Genomic DNA, 20,620 nt, shown 5'->3' with positions numbered 1-20,620 from the left:
CTGTGTAGTGTGTGGCCAGGTGGCCCAAACAGGGTGAAGGGGTGAAGGAAAGGGCTTAGGAGACTCCAGAGGGAGCAAGTGCAAGGGTATCCAAGACAAAAAAAACAGCAGGGGTTGGGATTCACCTACGTGTGCTGGGGGTGTGAGCCTGAGGGAGGCTGCACCAAGCCCCAAAATGGACCAATGCCCAGGTCCTGGACATCATGGGGCTTTCACAGGGTTGAGGAGAGCACCTCCCACCTCTGTCAGAGGGTCCCATTAGCTCAGCTAATGAAGGCTGAGTTTAGTGGAGACTTCATGACACGGTGAGCTCTGGAAAAGTAAAAAAATTCAACGATGGCATGTCTTACACACAACAAAAATGGAAAGTGCTTGTCCCAACTTGGAAATTCTATTTTTGAAGCAAACACAACAAATGATTCAGAAATTTTTAAACCAAATCCCAGCGTCTGGTCTTGACCAAGCAGAGAACAGAGGTCACGTGTGGCAAGTGGAGACGCCCCACCCCCACACCCGGGGTGCCGTGAGCAACAGCTGGGAGGCAAGCAGGTGTCACCGGGGTCCCAGACATCCACCCGCCCCCTGAGAGGCAGCGGCTGACACCCCTTTACTGTCGTGGTGCCGAGGACTCTGGGAGGCAAGCAGGGATGCTGCCACTGACCCCAGGCTTCCAGTCCTGACCCCAGCTCCCCGGGCTGGGCCCTTGCCGCGCTCTCAGACCAACCAGACAATCTAAGGCAACAGAGGCCTAGAGCTCACAAGCCAGAATTGGCCTTCCTCTCGTCTGGCAGCCGCCCAAACACCAGGAAGAGGGTTACCGGGGGCAGCGACAGCAGGACTCTCTGCACACAACCCCCAGGTCCCCAGCTCGGTCCAGACCCTCCCTCTCTGTGATTCTAACAAAAGGGGGTCACAGGGAACACGGCCAGCTGGAGAAGGGACTTAAATCCAGACACACCCTGGTCAGTAAAGCTGTCTGCCCTGAGAATGGGTGCTGGCCTCGGCGGAGAGACTGCCTCCCGAGAGCTCAGAGCAGCACCCAGGTGCTGGGGGCGGGGTGGGCTTCAGGACCCCCCATGGCTCCACGACCCTCCCCCCAACCACGCACCTGTGGGAAGTGTGGCGTTTCCTTCAGAACCACTGACAGGCCTTCCACCAACCCAAACCCAACACTTCCCCTTGGTAACTGGCTGCTTTTTCCCTTAATTCTGCCACTTCACTAAACCATGAAATTTCTGAACTGAGCCAAAAGCCTCTGCTCCTTGGGGCGATTAAGGACACCAGCACTCACACCTATCCCCACCAAATCCACCCATCACCCTCCTCCCCTCAAGGGAGGCCCAGGAAGGTCTAAACTCAAGGCTCCACCAGGAAGAGGCGTGCCTTCTGCTTCCTGTGGGGCAGGGGAGTTACGGCTCACGGCCCGCCCCTCTGACTCGGGACCCCATCCTCTAGGTAGCCAAAATGCTCGTTTGCCCTTATCAGGTTTTAAGGTGTTTCCCAGTGATTCTGGCAGCAGCGTTCAAAGCCAGGGTTGCTAAGCTGGGCTCTCTTGCACGCAGCGCTTTGCAGCCCCCTCCTCCCGCCCCTGGTTCCAGGCCGTCAGCCCCTCAGGAAGGGAGGTGTCCTCCTCCAGGCTGCTGGTGCCTTTCACAAACTCCTTGTAGGCGGGCTTCTCCGCAAAGGGCCGGCGCCCCAGCAGCTCACCAAGTCTGCCCTTCTCCAGCAGCCGCTTGCCCGCCTAGAAATCACAGCTGCCTATCACTCAGCCGCTCCCAGGACAGCAGGCACTGCGAAGGCAAGCCCCAAACCCAAGCCCAGGACCTGCCCCACTCACCTCTTCCACCTGCTCTCAGCAGCCGGTCAGCGGGGCCGGGGCCTGCTCACAGGTGGAGCCGACAGGCACTGCACTTCCTCCTCAGTGAGCTGGGCGGCGGCCTCACTAGCCGGCTTCTCCACCAGCATCTCGCCTTGTCGGGGAAAGTCAAAGGACACGTGGTCCGGCTTTTCGCTCATCCCAAACTGCACAATCTGGAAGGAGCTGGGGGTGAACCTAGCTGGATCCCACCCTGCAGGGGTCTCTGCCCTTTACCTGAGCATAGGCGCTCTGGGTGGCCTTCCTCAAGTCACCCTGGGCCCCTGACCTGTGACACCCCCCCCAAAAAAAACCCAGCTGCTCAGCCACCCTGCCCCCCAGCATCGTGCACATGTGGTCAGAGAACTGCTCCTGAGTGTAGACACTGCTCCCTGGGCGAGTACTGGGCAGAGCCGAGCCCCTCGCCCCGGGGGGATGATGGACACCTGTAAGACACAGGCAGGAGGTGCCCCGGTCACTCCGCACACAGAGCTCCTGCCCCATCCAGGTCCCACTCCAGACCAACTTGCCCTACTGTGACCATCGGTCACAAGGGTGTGGGAGGAGAGCAGCCTCTTGGGCCCTACCCAGAATTAGCAGGTCTGGGTAGGGTCACCCCAAAGATTAGCATGGAAACAACCTCCACCCTACCCACCCCAAAGTAGCTCCAGAAGAGCCAGGTCCAAAGCTTAGAAGTGAGGGAAATTTAGTGTCAAACCTCTTGGGTGCAGGTGGCTGGCATCCAGACTCCACTCCTCCTCTCTGCCACCCACCCCCCAAGGAACCTTTTGGACCAAATTGTAGACCTAAATTAATTCCTCGACAAGTAAAGTGCCGCCACGGTGACACGTACTGTGCCCGCATGACCACAGGCCACACAAAGCCATCTGGGTAAGCCAAACGCCCAGGCCTGGAGGCTACAGGCGGAGAGACTGACCCTCGGCAAAGGGTCCGCGCACCCCAGGAGCCAGCCTACCACTGCACACCCAGCCTCGTGGTGGGCCACGGTCCGGCACGGTCGCCTTCCCGCTGGGCTGCAGGACCTGTGTCTTCCTCTCAAGGCCTCCATGTCAAGTTGCCAGGCCTGTGAGAGGCAGAGGACAAACGGACATCTGGGAAGTGGGCGCCAAATCCCCACCCTCCGCTCAGGGAACGCTGGGGGCTGGTCAGAGCCTCTGCTCAGCAAGTACAGACTCACAGCCTCCACACACACGGCTCAGGCCCAGTTTGGTGCCTGTCCCTCCACGCCAGACACGATGCTGCCTTCTGCTCTGCAGAAGCCCTGCCTCCCCACCTCCAAAGAATGTGTCCCACTCATGCACTTTGCACGCAGCAGACTGCTTTCGGTGGCCCATTTTCAGCCAATGTGATTAGCTATGCTCGGTGGCTCGCTAAGTGACACAGGAAGCATGGAGACAAGGAGTGGTTCCCAACGCCTCCCACACTGTAGCTTACAGGCGGTTAGCAGTGCAAAGGCACCAACGGCTCACCCGAGCTGCCAAGACAACTCTCCAGAAGCTACCCAATACTCCCCACCCTTCCATACATGTCATGCTTTAGTGAGAAGATACACACAAAGCAAAGCAGCACTGGTCCTCACGGCTGTGGGGCTGACGCCGCAGGAAGGGCAGCCGCTGGCTACCTGGGCACCTCCCTGATCTCCGTCCCTTAAGTTCTAGCCTTAAGTTTTTTTGTGAGAGGATGTTCTCCTGTGCTACCTACCTTCAAACCTCAGTCAGGTTTCAGTAACCACGCAGCCCTGACTGAGCTGTGTGCGAGGGTGGGGTCCAAGGTGCCCAGCTCCACCCACCATCAAGGCGAGGCGTGGGGGCCTGGGGGTTGCTGGGAAAGCAGGAGTCTTCCAGAGCGCCCCTCCCCCCAGGGGCTTTCAGATGCCCCCCAGGGGTCTGCTTTGTCTGCTTTCAGGTGCCTTGTGTGGAACCCTGGGGAGACTGGGACACGCCTGGGAAGTGCCTGGCACCTGACACCTGGGGCCAACCATGTAACGATCGATCCGATCGGGTACTCATTCTTGTTCTCAGCGGCCCCTCGCATCACAAAGATTTCCCCTCCCTGGAGGCGGCCTGTGGCCGTAGCTGCAGCTCAGTGCCCTTGCCTTCCTGGTAGCGAGCCCCTCCCACTGCCAGCCATAGCTCCCCAAGAGCCCTACCCGCTGACCGCAGTTCCCCGAGCTGCTGAGCTGAAGCCAGGAGGCCAGGCAGCCATCGCCCGCGCTGAAGCACACACTCCAGCACCCACCTTCAGAGGGCTGTCCTTGTGGCTTCCGTGAGGGAGCTCTCCGGGAACCCCCTCCTCCGGTCTGCAATTAGCACCCAAACCAGGGCCTGAGCAACTGCCCTGCAGGCCCCACCTCTCTGAGATTTTAAACATAGCTCTAGACAGAGCATGAAGGCTGCTGGCAGATTCCCAAGCGCCAAATTTGGGTTTGGAAAACCGCCTATGGATCCTGTGAGCCGAGGTAACGCCGGGGCCCCAGGTCAGCCCGCGGAAGGCCCCCCACCGCTCCAGGGCTGCCCAGCTCACCTCTGACGAGCCTTTCAACGGCCTGCTCAGAGTGCTTCTCCTGAACACAAGGACCCAGGTGGCAGGAGGCAATCGGGGCGGCTTCGTGGCAGACACCAAAATGTCAGCACCCGACCCGGGAACGGAGAAACTGGTCAAGTGCCCGGGACTGGGTGTTACAAGAGGAGCTCCGCGACAGGGACCACAGCTGAGCGAGGCAGCAACTTTGTCAGTCACCAGTTTGGGGCCAGGCCGGTTTTTTGGTTAAGCAACTTACCGAGGTGTAATTTATTCAACATTAAATCCACCCATCTTAATCAGGGCCACGAAGCCGCCCCGATTGCCTCCTGCCACCTGGGTCCTTGTGTTCAGGAGAAGCACTCTGAGCAGGCCGTTGAAAGGCTCGTCAGAGGTGAGCTGGGCAGCCCTGGAGCGGTGGGGGGCCTTCCGCGGGCTGACCTGGGGCCCCGGCGTTACCTCGGCTCACAGGATCCATAGGCGGTTTTCTAAACCCAAATTTGGCGCTTGGCTTAGCTTGGTTTAAGGGTGTACCTCAAAGACTTCCAGTACATTTATCAAGTCATAAGACTCCTGCCCTAATTTCAGACACTTCCATCATCTATAAGGTACCCTATGCCTGACGTGGGGGATTCCAGGGCCCACCCTAGCTAGCCACACGTGTATTTTCTGTCTCCGCGGACTTGTTATAAACCTCTCATGTGAATGGAATCACACAGTACATGGCCCTTCGTGCCTGGCTGCTTTCGCTTGACATAATATTTGGAGGTTCATCCCTATTGTAACACGTGCCGGTATTTCTTTTTATGGCTGAATAATATCCCATTATACATACATACCATTGTTTATCCATTCATGCACTGACGGACGTTTGGGGTGTTTCTACCCTTTGGCCAGTGTGAACAACACTGCTGTGAACACACGTACACGTCTTTGTGTGGACAGGTTTTCAACTCTCCGGGGTAGATACCTACACGTGGAGTTGCTGGGTCATATGAAGGCTCCATACTTTACTTTCTGAACAGCCGAACTGACTCCCAAAGCCCAGTCAGCCCAGTTTACGCTCCCATCAGCAGCCCTATTAGACGTCCTGTACCTCTACATCCACGCCAACTCTGTCTTTCACGGCCGTCCGCGGCATGGAAGTGCTACCTCATTAGATTTGCATTTGCCTAATGAATCATGACACTCAGCATTCTGTCATGTGGTTTTCGGTTGTCCATCTTCTCTGGAAAAATGTCTTTTCTAACCCTTTGCCCATTCTTAGATTGGGTTTTATGTTCTGGATTCTAGACCCTCATCAGACGCATGAGTTCTAAATATTTTCCTCTGTTCTCTATACTTGCCTTTTTATTCACTCAGTAATGTCCTTTGACACAAAAAAGATTTCAATTTTTATTAAGTCCGATTTATTTTTCCACTTGTTGCTTGTGCTTCTGGTATCGTATTTAAGGAACCACTGCCAAGTCCAGAGTCATGAAGATCTGGTCTTCCATGTTTTCTTCTAAGACTTTTATAGTTTTAGCTCTGAAATTCAGGTCTTTTACCCACTTTGAGTTAACTTTTATATCTGGTGCCAAGGTCCAATTTCATTATTTTGTATGTGCATATCCCATTGTCCTAGCACATTTTTTTGAAGAGACTGTCCTTCCCCCATTAAGCGGTCTTCACAACCTTAAGAGAAATCAACTAAGCACAGATGTACAGGCCGCATCTGTACTCGTGAGTTTTCCTCTGTCAGTATGTCCGCCTTGTCAGGGCCGTGTTTTGTTCACCGAGCTTTGTGGCAAGTTCTGAAATAGGGACGTAGGAGTCCTCCAACTCGGTCTCCTTTCACGAGACTGTTTTGGCTACTTGGGCACTTTGCAGCTCCGTGTGAATTTACTTATTTACTTACTTAGGATTTGGTTTCATTTTTGTTTTTGTTAAGTGGGCTCCATACCCAGTGCGGAGCCCAACGCAGGGCTTGAGCTCACGACCCAGAGGCCAAGACCTGAGCTGAAATCAAGAGTTGGACACTTAGCCAACTGAGCCACCCAGGCGCCCCTCCACGTGACTTTTAAGACCAGCTCTTCCATGTCTGGCTTTTAATAACCGTACAAATGTCTCCTGTACATCTCCTTCCCTCCACCTTCACCTTGTTATTGTCACAGATTACAGCTTTCTACATTACATACCATCACAGAAATTGTAATTATTGTTCTATGCACTTGTCTTTACCAGTACCACTGTTATTTCTTCACATGGCTTCAAGTTACTGGCTAGCACCCTTTCATTTCAGCCTGAAGACTCTCTCTAGCATTTCCTGTAGGCTACGTCTAAACACAATGAATTGCCTCAACTTTTCAGTATCTGGGAACGTCTTAATTTCCCCTTCCTTCCTGAAGGGCAGTTTTGCCAGATGCAGAATTCTTTGTTACGGGTTTTTTCTTTTAGTACCTGGAACATGTCACCCCACTGCCTTCTGCCCTTCCGAGTGTGCAAGCAGAAATCCGTTATCAAGTCTCACTGATGATCCTTTGTACACTGTATCCTTTCTTTCTTGCTGGTTCCAAGCCTCTCTTCGGCTTTAACAGATGATGATGAGTCCCGATGGATCTTAGAGTTCATCGCTACTTGAAATTCACTGAACATCTTGGGAACGTAGATTCCTGTCTTTTATCCAATTTGGAAAGTTCTGACCCATTATGTCTTCAGATAATCTCACTGCCCCTTTTCCTCCGTCCTCTCCTTCTGGGACTGCCATAATATGCATGTTGGTAGTGTCCCATCTGGTCCTAGGTTCTGTACATTTTCCATTCCTTTTTCTTCCTGCCCCTCAGACTGGGTAATATTAGCCTATCTCCAAGTTTGCCAATATTTTTCCTCTGCTGCTCACATATGCTATTGAGCCCCCTAGTGAACTTTTCATTTCAATCATGTACTTTTCTGCTCCAGAATTTCTATCTGGTTACTTCTTGTAATTTGTTTTCTTACTAATATTCTCTTTGTTGAGACATACAGTTCTTCTGGTCCCCTTTGGCTCTATAGGCACGCAACTTTAAGACAGGTGACATTAGTATTTTTCTAGTAACCCTAATGTCTGTGCTACCTTGGGGACAGTTTCTGTCCATTTCTTTCTCCTGTGAATGAACCACACTTACTGTTTCTTTGCATACTTTGTAATCTTTTGTTGAATCATTAGCTAATTTTTAAAATGTCTTTTTTCTCATTCACTTTTGTTACTACATTATGGTGCAAAGAACGAGCAAAAATGTTAAAGGAGAACTTTACACGTCAGGTTCCCAAGGAACATTCAGGTTTTATTTATTTTTTTAATTTTGTTAATGCTTATTTACTTTTGAGAGAGACAGAGACGGAATGTGAGTGGGTTAGGGGCAGAGGAGAGAGGGAGACACAGATGTGAAGCCGGCTCCAGGCTCTGAGCCGTCAGCACAGCTGACGAGCTGTGAGATCACGACCTGAGCCGAAGTCGGACGCTCAACCGACAGCCCCCCACGCGCCCCAGGAACATCCAGGTTTTTAAAAAAACTGGATCTCCCACACAGGGGCCTGAGGCGCACGTGGAGACGAAGGCTCAACAATATGAGAACCACAGAGCGCCATAGTTTGCACTTATTTACGTGGCTCTTGAAAATGTATCAACAGTTCTTTTCCTCTAAGAATTCTTGTGTCCCCTTCTGTGTGTGAGGACAGAGAGACCATTCTCTGTCCCTGCGATGTCGACATTCACAGAGGCTGGGTCTGCCTCTCAGGGACAGCGGAATCCACGTGACCAGCCTGACAGAGGAGGGCAGTTCGATGAGGCAGCTGCCGCAGGAGGCTGGTGAGGTCCTAGGTCATCCTGCTGAGTCTGGGCAGCCTCTAATGTATATCTGGGATGAGAGTCTGGGAGGCCTATTCAAGTTTCTTAACTTTGGTGTATAAGTGGACATGGGAGTCACAAGGAGGAAGAACAGAGAGCACATTCTTTGCGGGAAACAGACCAGCCTGGTCGGATGAGAACGCCTCACTCATCATCCTGTAGCCAACAAACGTGCACTCCTATGTGTGACCTGACCCCAGCCCTCACTCCGCACTGGGAAGAACACCAGGGAGATGGCAGATGGCAGCACAACAGTGGGAGGGGACAAGGCTGCACTGCAGAATGTTCCGGGGATGGCAGGGCTCATCACAGTAATCACAGTAATCATTAGGCTTCCAAAGGGCTGCTGAGTAGACGATGACCTGGGCAGGAAGCCCCCTGGGAAAACCCTAAACTCCCAGTGCTTAAACCACCCTGGTGGGGAAACAAGTTTCCTAGTACAGGATCTTGGTTTCAACTACAAAGAAAAGAGAAAAGCAAGGGGAGCCCCCAGGTTGGGAGCTGACGCCCAAGACCGTATAATGCAGCAACAGCTCCTCACTGTGGTGGGTCTGTGCTCGGGCATTTAGGGAGGCCCCTGCACTAACAACTCACCAAGTCTAAACCGAATTAAACCAGAACTTCGGATGGCTACAAATCAGCTCTGGGGCTACTCATCTCTGAGGCCTTTGATGTCTCTCAACAGATTCAAAGTTCCAAAGACAAAGGTGGGCACGTGCCAGCACTGAACCCTACAACCAGAAACCACCTACCAAGCGCATGTAACACCCGAGGCCATCCCCGGCCTGGCCAACACTCACCTGTGAGTGAGCACCGTGACAGCCCAAAGGGAGCACCGCGAGCGTCCTTACAGGGGCTCCCACCCAGCTTCAGTGGGTGTAGGTGGGCTGTGAAAATGGACAATCTGCCTTTGATGTCGGGGCCTAACAAAGACAGAGACACACAGACGGTCAGAGCAGGGTCACCTGTAGCCACTTTGCAAGATCTACAAGGACAGCCTGGGACTCCAGGCACCTTCCCTGCTTCACACTTAGTTATTTGGAGTCAGGAAGCAATGATGAAGTATCCCAAAGGTCAGGTACACTTACCTCCTTTTTTTTTTTTTTTTTTTTTTTTTGAGAGACAGTGCCGGCGGGGGGGGGGGGGGGGGGCGGGGAGGCAGAGAGGGAAAGAGAATCCCAAGCAGGCTTTGTGCTATAAGCACAGAGCCCGACAAGGAACTCAAACTCACAAACTGTGAGATCGTGACCTGAGCTGAAACCAGGAGTCGGAGACTAAACCGACTGGGCCACCCAGGCGCCCCTACATGAAATACTTTCAAAATAACAATGTTGATAGTACTATCTGTGATACAACTAAAGAAAATCTGAAATGTTCTCTGTAATTCCTTTTGTCCTTGGAAAGGCTCCCATTCAGTGGGTAAAGTCAAGATAATGCACTGTTTCTTCGTCAGTAATGAACTATTTAAAAATGGTGTTGCAATGATAGGATAGTTATTTGAAGAAAGATCAAATTTATGCAATATCTCAAGCTACATATCAGAATAAAGTACAAATGGGTCAGAGACGTAAATGTAAAAAAAAAAAAGTCATAAACATGATAAAGATGTGTCCATAATATGAAAATAAGGAGAGATTCTTTTCTAACTATAATTCGAAACCCAGAAGTTGCAAGAGACCCATCGCAATTAAAGTGTTGAACGCAAAAGACAAAGAGGAAATCCTGAAGCAGCAACAGAAAAGATTCATCACACAGAGGATAACAGCAACACGACGACTGGTGCCTGGCACCTCATCAGAAGTAGTAAAATGAAGCCAGTGGAACAAAATATTCAAAGCAGTGAGACAAGAGTAATTTTTAAAAGTCGAACAGGAATGCTACATCCAGCAAAACTATCATTAATCAGGGCAAGGGCACCCGGGTGGCTCAGTCGGTCAAGTGTCCGCCTTCGGCTCAGGTCACGATCTCATGGTTCGCGAGTTCGAGCCCCCTAGTACACTCAGCTCTTGAACGCATTAAAACACGTTCATGACTGTGCTACCTCTGACATCAAATCCATTCCCGGGGCCATGAGCCGACAGTGAGCAAGATGAGGACCACCCTGGGCAGCAGGGCAAGTCCACGCGGGACGGACGCACTCTCACAAACAGAAAGGGCCAGGGAAGAGGTGATGTCAGTTGTCAGAGCAAAAGGTGAGGGTGAGCTCTTCTTGTCTACCCTCTACACTTTCACAACACCGCGCCAGAATACATGGATGTGTCACAGCACTCCCACCTGTATGGGCTGAAGTGACGTTTCTGCAGGCCCAGCCGCACCTGTCACTCCCAAAAGTGGATTGCCGGGAGACGGCAACTAGCAGCACCCAAGGGCATCCACGAGCTTCCACTTTTTCCAAATGTTAATATTAACCACTGCAGGGCCCTAATCAAACGAACCACCTCCAGGGCCACCTGGGTAGCTCAGTCGGTTAACGGCCCGACTCTTGACCTCAGCTCTGGTCTTGATCTCTCACGGTGAAAAGTTCAACCCTTGCATTTGGCTCTGCACTGGGCATGGAGCCTACTTAAAAAGGAAGAAGTAAAAAAAAAGAAAAGAAATCGCCTCCAAATACACAGGTAATGATCTAACCAACCTAACCTTTAGCACAAGGGCATGAAGCCCCAAACCTGAGAGCCATGTGACTGGCAGGCTTGCTGATGTAGATCAGTCAGTCACACCGGCCAGGATGCATCAGAGCCGGGTCAAGGAGGTCAGGGCGGTTAGTGCCAGCCACCACCACAACGTTCGTTTTCACGAGAAGCAAGGGCGCCCGAGGAGAGGGCTCGGCTGGCACCCACTGGGGTAGTGCTGTATCCCCAGACAGCTCTCCTCCTCTCTCTGGTCCTGACGCCTTGTCCTCTTCTGCACACCTGCTCATCCTTCTAGGGACCCTGGCCTCCCTGGGCCGCCCTGCACTGGCTCTGCTCTTCCTCTGCTCACTCCAAACGGACTACAGAGGCCATTCAGCGGGGCCAACGCTCCTGCCCGGGGCTGGCTCTGGGGCCCCTCCCTCTGACCCTTCACGGGCAGGACACAAACAGCACACCACTGGCTCCGGTCCTCACAGACCCCACTGCTTTGGCTGAGACGCGTCTCCATCAGAGAGTAGTCAGACGTTCCCCGGCTAACTGGGACCCCCCCAGGACCTGGGCCCACGTGTGGACCTCCATCTTGACTCATCACTGATTCCTGACAGCTTGACACTACCCGATGCCACCCCCCAACCCCTGGGGAGCAAGGAGACTCTCCACGGTGTCAGTGCCCCAGCTACTTCCCAAGGTCTCCATCCACCCAGCCCTCGTGAGCTCACAAGGCCCAGGGAACTGGAATAGTCAAGGGCAGGCGGGACTGCAGAGAACGCGGGCCGCCAGCAGAGAAAGTGGTGGTGTTCCCACCCTCTTTCCCCCTGAATGCTCTCTCCCATCAGCCCCTTGAGACATCAGAACAGAGTACTAACCTAGTTAAGAATCACGGTTGGATACGAGGTATAACAAAGGGTTTTGGAACGTCTTGGCTGGGCAGAAAGAATCTAACACAGTAAGCCTCTCAAGCTCTGCTTATAAGGTGGCCCCCAGCTGGCTCTGAGATTTGGGGAGGGTCTCCACTGCGCCCTGATAAGAGGTGCTCCCTAGGCCTAAACTGTTTGTACAGTGTGGTTTTGCTGCGCACCTGCCTTCCTCCCAGGAGGCTGGGATTTTGGTACATACTGGGCAGAGAGTGCCACAGGACCAGCCCCCACTGAAAACCTTGGTCAACTACACGCCCACATGTCGTCACAGCTCCATGCTAGGAAAAGTTGGTGCCTCCTGCACATCCTGAGGGAAGCTGCAGCCAGCTCCCCTGCACCACACTCCTCCCTGCGCGGATTCTGCTCTGTGTCTGTCACCAGTCGTGGCCGTGGGTACAGCTACACATGGGGTCCTAGGAGTCCTCCTAGTGAATCACCAAACCTGGGGTACTCTTGGCAGCCCCAAGATGAAGATGAAAACTTGCCACGGGACCACTGAAAGCATCTCCAAATTTCAAAAACGTTCACCATGTAGACATTTCCAGTGAAATATCAGCACGCCTGACAAGCTACCAGACACACTGAGCTGGAATCACTTTGAGGAAAAGTCTGAACTGAAAGAAAGAGAGAGATTTTGGTATGTGGAGTGGGCTCACACCCATGAGATTCTGCGTCAGGAAGGGCAGCAGGAGAGAGGTTCAGAGGGGAAGGAGCAAGGCTCCACCCACACCATCCTGCAGGCACCAAGGCCTACACTAGGAGAGGTGGGGGAGCCCTCATCTACCTGGTCCACCTCCCCAGGAGGGCCTCACCTCTCCCCATCTCCACTAGCCCCTCCTGCTGGTGGGGAGGGGGCAGTGGGGGGCTTCTGTGGATCTAACATAGCTTTCTCCATTAAGTCTGCCTGAGAGCAGCCTTCCTACAAACAGAACCATCAGGGATGCTCACTCACCCAGGGAGTTGACAGAAACAAAAGCCGGAGGAGGGTCACGTGAGATGTGGCAGTGCCGACAGGATAGGCCTGCTCTCGGCGGCTGTCAGCCGCGTGCACTCACCATCCATCCCTCCACAAGCATCTGGTTCAGTGTGTTCTCCCGGTCACTCTGGCTTCCGAAATGCCCTCGGCCTCGTTTCCTGCCAAATGCATCGATATCATCAATGAACAAGACACAAGGAGCGTTTCTTTGGGCCACTGCAAACATGTCACGAACCTAAAATAGGGATCCACACAGAGAGTCTAGTTTGCTCCTGGTATGAAAACAAAAATGAGTGTTTGTTAACCCAAGTCTCTTCTTCCCTTCTCCGGAACCCAACCCTTATCTCAATCCGCGGCGTGCTCTGTGCTCACTGCCGGGTCCACACAAAGACCGGGGCTGTCTGACTCAAGGACAAGCGCCCACCTACCCTTGCTGGCCCAATGCCAACAAATGTTTCCAGGAACTCTGACCCATTCACGGTGATGAAAGGCACACTGGCCTTCCCCGCAGTGGCTGTGACAAGAAGCAGCTCCAGTGCCAGGAGACCAGTGGGCATGGCTCCCTGAAACAGAAAGGTGATGCCGGGCTCTTAAAGGGGACAGATGGGACCCAAAGACAGGCCCGTTTCTGATTTAAACAGGTGACTTCCAGGCGCCACTAACAAGAATCCCATGAGATGATGCATCATTCTTCTAGTCCGAGGTTCTCCTTCTAACATTTTCTTAGAAAATTAAACCACGTTCACCATAAAAAGCTCAAATACCACAGACACACGAAAGCCCATCCACCTAAGCAGGCCGTGTCTTCACAAGACCTCCCGAGGGCAGGGCTTGCTGGGTCAAAGGGTCTGAATGTCTGACAGGTGCTGTCAAACTGCTCTACAAAACAGTGACACCAATTCACACTCTGGTAACACACCTCGGTGTTCATTTTATGGATTACCATCACACCTGAAAATTGAAAAGAAGTTTAAAGCAGGGAATTTCTACCGCCCCATTTCCAGTCAAGGGTGTGGGTTAGCATCTAGTTACCTCAGAGGAGACCATACAGTGTTTTTTCCTTGAGTCTTTAAAAACAACAACAAAGTACTCACGAAAAGGTAGGGAGAAGGAGTCACAAAACTCAGATCCACAACATGGTGCTGGACCCCATGTTCCCGTGAATGTGGGTTAAGGTCACGGTGCGCCATGAATCCATCTCTGCCAGTCGTGTGACCACACGCACAACTGAGAGTCCAGGGTACATGTGTCCACATCCACTGTAGGTCTTTACGCCCAGGGGGAGCCCACACCCATGGGGGCCCTGATGTCCTCGGCACCACACAGAATGACAGAGACGCCTCCCTCAAGCCCACACGCTGCTGGAGGGGCGCACTCCAGGTGAGAGGCCCTTCTTGGTGACCTGACCGCCACACCGCTTATCACACACTCTGCAAGTACGTACAAGCAGCTGGACATCCTAAGAAGCAAAGAGAGGCACCCCCTGCGGCACCCAACCACAAAGCCATAAAGCCGAGGGGACCAGCAGCTGGGCCGGGTGCTGGCAAATCTCCAGCAGGGAGCACCAGGGCGAGCTGCACCTCTGTCGCACACACATGCTTTCCAGCAAACGCTCCCCAGCCTGTAAGACAGGACAGCACCTCCTACCCTCTAGTCCCCAGGCTCACAGCGGTCCGTCACCTGTTGCTGTTGCTCAGAACAAACTGTCTAGTGGCGGCCACACTACGGGGAGGAGCTGGAGAAAGCAAGGGTTTCTACAAGGGTCTGTGTCCAAAGAGCGGTCTACACCAGGCGCTCTTAGCCTGGTCCACATAGCCCGGGGATGACTGAAGGGTCTGTGACTCCATTTCCTTTAAGATGCAAATCATTCTGGGAAAAGGACTCGCAGTTTGTCAAGCCATCAAAGGGTCCATGACACAAAGAGGCACCAGGAGAAACACACAGCAGCCAGAATCACAATGGCTGTACAACAACCCTGACCCACACCAACCCCACCCCACCCCTCTGTCCAGAGCAGGGTCAAGGGCTCACCATAAGGCAGCTGTATCTGATCCCAAACCTGTTTATGCAAGCTGTACTTCTATTTTAATTATGTAATTTAACATTGTGTGAACTAAAAAAAAAAAACAGGAATAAAAAAAGGTTGTTTCTTCAAACACTAAGTTGAAAGCTTTGGAAAATAAAGCAATAAAGGCAAACAGCTAAAAAAAATGTCAAATTGAGTAGGAAAGAAAACTCTAAGAAAAATGTCATAAGAAAATACACGGTTCTACACTCAGACTGCTCTGCTTCTAAGTTCTCACTTCATTTAGAGAACGAAACTATAGGTAACGTGTGGTTTATGCAGGACATTTAACAAAAGATTCTGATCACTGGAACCAAACTAGACGGACAGACTGGCCTCTAAATGAAAAGCCAATAATGTTTGTGCTTCAAGTGAACACAAACACACTTCAGTTGGGTATGGGACTGTTCCTATAATTGCACAAGCTCATAGTTCAAAAAAGTAAACTCACAGAGGTTTCAGTTAAGAGGATCTTCACAATTCTGCCCTGGCAAATGCTACTTCCCATGATTAATAAAATACACCATCTCTAGTAAACGCTCAATTGTCCCGTATCTGTCCACAGTGACCCATGGTGATCTCGGACTGTGACCTGGAGCTCAGAGCATTATCATGTTTTCTGAAATCAATACCTTTGGAATTTGGGCTCCTAAGTCCTGACACTGCTTGGGATTCTTCAGGAAATTCACAAACTCCCATCATCTCCAGCCTGGCCTCTTCACAACCAGCTACATCCGCAAACCACACGTTGACACTGTACTTTAAGACCCTGGCAGGTATCTCCCCAGCACTGAAGAGGCGGCCCCGGTCCTCGCCTGCCACGCCCAGCCCCCATCGGGCCCCCTCCTCACAGCACAGAGGAAGATGCCCACTAGGAGAAGGGAGGACACCAGGCTTCGCAAGGGAAACCTAGAAGATCCAAGAAAACCACTCATCAGTTCCCTCGGGAGAAAGGCTGTGAAGAGCAGACTGATGCTACACAAGGGAGCAGTATCTTTTAAAAACATGTCAGAGCCTGGACACAGCATCCAGCCTTCCCCAATCCTGAGCCTCTCACCCCACACACGTCTGTCTGCCCAGACACCTGAAATTGGGGGTGAGGAGGACGGACCCCAGCAGACCCAGCACAGCCCCCTCACAGCTGAGCCCTATTATACTATTTCTTAAGGGCTGCCTGCCTAAATATTTCACCGATCGATTCTTTCCTCCATGAAAACAGAATTTATGTATTCATTTTGCTATATATAGTAAATTAGCAGACGCCTATAATATGCTCAAAGGAAGCACACTCCAAAACTGGTAAAAAAAAATTTTTTAAGTTTTTATTTATTTATTTTGAGAGAGACAGAGAGAGTGAGCTGGGGAGGGGCAGAGAAGGAGAGAGACAGAGGATCCCAAGCAGGCTCCACACTGTCAGCACAGGGCCCCACGCGGGGCTCAAACCCACAACCCTCCAGACCATGACCTGAGCCGAAACCAAGAGTCGAGCACTTAACTGACTGAACCACCCAGGCGCCCCTCCAAAACTGATTAAACACTGAACTGTTCTGGACTCAGAACCACAGACTCCAGACTGGAGCCTGACATTCACCCGTCGCTCTCGGTGGCATAGACCACTGCCGTCTGGTTGGGGGAGTTCAATGCCCAGTTCCCAGTGAGCAGTCTCCAAGTTCTGCTCAAAGGTGTCAACACTGCTGATGTTAAACCATACAAACTTCTTCAGAGACCAAGATTCAAGAGCAGCTTTGGGCTCCCCCTCCAGCCACCACCCCCCGACCGGTGCTCCTCCAGCAAAGCCTGGGTCTGGCCTCAGAAAACCACAGGCTTTGGGTCTTGGATGAAGGTATAAGAAGCTCCCACAACTGCGAAGGTTTGTCTGTCCCTTCTTTGTGTCCCTGTGCCATTCTCTCCTCCCAGCTCTCAGATCATGGTTCTTACATGTTACTTGACAAAACTGAGTCACAGTTAAGAGTCCTACACTAGCGGGTGTGGGGTGCCTAGGTGGCTCAGTCAGTTAAGCATCGGACTTCGGCTCTGGTCATGATCTCATGGTTTAGGAGTTCAAAGCCCACGTCGGGCTCTGTGCTGACAGCTCAGAGCCTGCAGCCTGTTTCGGATTCTGTGTGTGTCTCTCTCTCTGCCCCTCCCCCACTTACATTCTCTCTCTCTCTCTCAAAAATAAATGAAAATTGTTTAAAAATTTTAAAAAAGAGCCCTACACGGGGATTCTGTTCTACTTGGAACACTGCTATTGCTACACACCAATGTGGTAAACGATCCCCTTAACACGGGTTATTAATCATGGGAAGTAGCATTTGCCAGGGCAGAATTGTGAAGATCCTCTTAACTGAAACCTCCGCTGTTGGGTAGTGAAACCAAGAGAGGCATGTTTTTGAAAACACACACACACACACACACACACACACACAGAAACTACACTTTACTTTTTCAATTCTTTTTTAAAGTTTATTTATTTATTTTTGAAAGAGAGAGGAAGGGGGGGGAGAGAGAAAGAGAAAGCATGCACCAGGGGAGGGGCAGAGACAGAGGGAGACCGAGAATCCCAAGCAGGCTCCAAACTATCACAGAGCCCAACGTGGAGCCCAAACACAAGAACCCGTGAGTTCGTAGCCTGGGCTGAAATAAAGAGTTGGGTGCTCAACCGACTGAGCCACCCAGGTGCCCCTACACTCTACATTAAAAAAAAAAACCCTACGTGGGGCACCTGGGTGGCTCAGTCGGTGGAGCGGCCGACTTCGGCTCAGGTCACGATCTCGCGGTCCGTGAGTTCAAGCCCCACGTCGGGCTCTGTGCTGACGGCTCAGAGCCTGGAGTCTGTTTCAGATTCTGTGTCTCCCTCTCTCTGACCCTCCCCCATTCATGCTCTGTCTGTCTCTGTCTCAAAAATAAATAAACGTTAAAAAAAAATTAAAAAAACAAAAACAAACCCCTACAGAGGAACACTCAGCCTTGAACTTACCCCTCACCTCAGATGCCGTCCAGGAGCAGGAATGCCACGCACAAACTGTTCACAACCTCCAGCCAGTCCACCGCGGGGAAAGAACGCCAGACCTGCAGAGCAGGGCATTCGGCAGCAAACCACGTGCTTCTGTGCTCGGACGTGCTCCACAGACCCAGACCGTGGCTCTACCTCAGCCTACACTCTGCAGAACAGGTCCGTTCTGTTTTTCTACTAACATGAATACTTTCAGCCTGGGGTATGAACCTATTTCCATTTTAATAAACAGAAACCAATTCAGCAACAGGAGTTAAAATTTGGTACATCCAGGCACTAAGATTCCACACTGCCTTGGAAATCCAGAAGGCACACAAACAACAGTCTTACACTGACTACAGGGCAGTCCTAAGACACAGAGCTGATTCGGGAACATTCTGTCCACCCAGCTGCAGGTACCACAAGAAAACAGTGCCAGGGAGAATGAAAACGTAATCCCCAAGGCCCACGAGCTATTGGTGCCTCTGGACCCAACCATCTGCACGCAGACATGCTCCTCTGGGAAGCTCTTCAAAGACACGATTCAGGGGTGTGCCCCGGTTCCTTCTGCCATCCATCTGCTCTCGACAGCATCTCAGATCACTACAACAATGCTCCTTCTGGAAAGTAAATAAAGACTCGGGGTTGTGTGATGAGGACGTGTTCCCAACCGTGGCATCTTATGACCACCCCACAAAGCCCAATGCTTCCATAGTGCAGCCTAATGCTCGTTAAAGAAACGCCTCAGAGCAGCCGAACGCCCCAGGTTTTCTGCCACAGAGACCCCAGAGACTCCACCCACTCTCACGTTAAAGAGGCAAGAGCCTGGGACATCCTTACAGCCCCCATCATGTTTCAATCTCTTACTTTTTGGATCACCGCCCGGCTGGCCAGTCTTGCTTTCTCCGTCACAATTACACTATCACCTGGGTACACAGCTCAACGTGGTGAAGCCCAAGGGGCAGGGTGTAGACCAGTGCCCACCTGTGTAACCTTGCTCACAGCAGGCCAGGGACTCCCTTCTTTATATTCTTATTTACTTCCCAAATATTTTTTGCAAATATACTTTCTCCTCATTTTAAAAATTGGAAGGAAACGTCCTCCTAATTTTAGTTAGGAGAAGTAACAAAGCTATTTTACAACAAAGTTTGCTACTTAAGTTTCTGGATACTGTGTTTTTTTTTATTCCCAAATGCATGAGGCGCTCAGGGAGGGCTGCGCTTCAGCTTACTTACTTCTGTGACACCCTAAGATGTCATCAGGTGATCTCACAACAGCTGCTGCGGAGGAGCTGGGAGACAGTGCAGCACTCACATGCTGGACTTTTCCAGCCAACCTGAAAGTTCCTCTTAGTGAGGAAGATCAGGTTTTCGGTCTGAGCCTGGGGAGAGGCTGCCGGTCCCCTGTGCACCACGGGGGCTGAGCGCAGCGCTGAGTGAGGTGAGCCAGGGAGGGAACACGTCCCCGTTCAGTGCTCTAGGCTGTGCCTCAGAACAAACACGTCACTGTCAGCGGTGCCAGACCTTGAGGGAACTCTGGAATCTGTCCAGAATGCAGACACAGGAGGACCCCTGTCTCACCCCTCCTCCCCAGCAGGAGGCAGATCCTTGGGAGAGAGGAGAGGCAGCTGCCATTCCCCCACCCAGCAGGGAGCAAGGGCCTCTCTGAGGACAGACGTGCGGGCAGACAACAAAGGCCTCAGCTACAGACCCTGGTGGGAAACAATGGTTTTCTACAAACATCGTCACACAGATGGAAGTCCGGATCTTAACTGTGTGCTATTTAGGGCGATGGGCAGAGGGGGAGCAAGTCCTCTGCTCCTATCTGAGTTTACACTTAAGCTGGAGGAGCACTCCACCTGACTTCAGCACTCAGAAGGACAAGCCAGGGAGGACCCTGTGAGCACAGCACAAAGCCTGGGGTGGACAGTGCTGGCCCACCCTGCTCAGGGTCAGGGTAGGACTACACTAGGAGAAAAGCTTTCAATCAGACAGAAGATCGGAGTTTACAGAAAAACAGAATGGGGTCTTAGGAGCAAAAGCTAGTCAATGATGAAGTTAGGCCATGATGTTACAGGGACCTCCACCCAGGAAGAATGTGGGCATGACATTCAGCGTTCAGTGAGGGAGCTACTGGGAAAAGTAAAACTGGTCTTGTCTATACCCCAAGGCTGGGATGCTCAGGATCAGAGCTTGCAGACCACAGGGTGGGCACGCCGCCATAGGTACCAGCTCCTTCCTGGGTGGACAGACTGTAAGTCCCCTCACCAGACCCCTCACCAAGTAATACTGCATGAACTGCTTCCGGGTGATTTCCTTCCCAGGATCTCGAAAATAGATGTAGAAAAATCCCATAGCAACACCTGCCCCCAAAACAGCAAGATTGCGGAAACCCTGCTTGTCCCAGGGGAATGCCCACCCCTCCCACCTCCCCCCCCACCTCCCCCCCAACCGTGGGACAAGAGAACACATTTTACGGTTAAACGAGGGTGGTTTCCTTCATGAAACAGAGACTTCTTTTATCAGATATTATGAGAGACATCATCAAATGCTCCCTCCTCACACTCCACCATGCTGTGTGCGTGGTGAAGCCAAAGCCGGGGTCCTTGGGAGGAAAGGCCTCCGCTTGGCACATGTAAACACAACAAACACAGCAGCTCAGCAAAGCACCTGGGAGAGGCAGAAGACCCACAAAGAGCCAACACTTCTGGGGTTATCTCTTATCTGGGTCTTTTAAAATTCAGATGGAAATCTCCACGTTGTCATAATCTTAAGTT

General features: G+C 52.0%; 1 protein-coding gene and 1 long non-coding RNA gene across 2 annotated transcripts; both read right to left on the bottom strand.

The window, feature by feature from the left end:
- Nucleotides 1-369: 369 nt before the first annotated feature.
- LOC122494635 (AFG3-like protein 1) lies at nt 370-20,256 on the bottom strand. The gene is given in 6 exon segments (XM_043599969.1): nt 370-1,741; nt 1,838-1,869; nt 1,872-2,031; nt 2,832-2,939; nt 4,400-4,489; nt 17,836-20,256. Coding segments are annotated over 6 exon segments (696 nt in total). The 5' UTR covers nt 17,938-20,256; the 3' UTR covers nt 370-1,537.
- On the bottom strand, nt 10,092-15,857 carry LOC122494637. The gene is made up of 2 exons (XR_006300227.1): nt 15,482-15,857; nt 10,092-12,942 (listed from the first exon to the last, which is right to left on the bottom strand). It is a non-coding gene; the product is annotated as an uncharacterized LOC122494637 (long non-coding RNA).
- Nucleotides 20,257-20,620: the final 364 nt, after the last annotated feature.

This window comes from Prionailurus bengalensis, chromosome E2 (genome assembly GCF_016509475.1).
Source record: "Prionailurus bengalensis isolate Pbe53 chromosome E2, Fcat_Pben_1.1_paternal_pri, whole genome shotgun sequence".
NCBI classification, from domain to species: domain Eukaryota; kingdom Metazoa; phylum Chordata; class Mammalia; order Carnivora; family Felidae; genus Prionailurus; species Prionailurus bengalensis.
The sequence above is the reverse complement of the archived record's forward strand: the minus strand, read 5'-3'. Positions and strand labels throughout refer to the sequence as shown.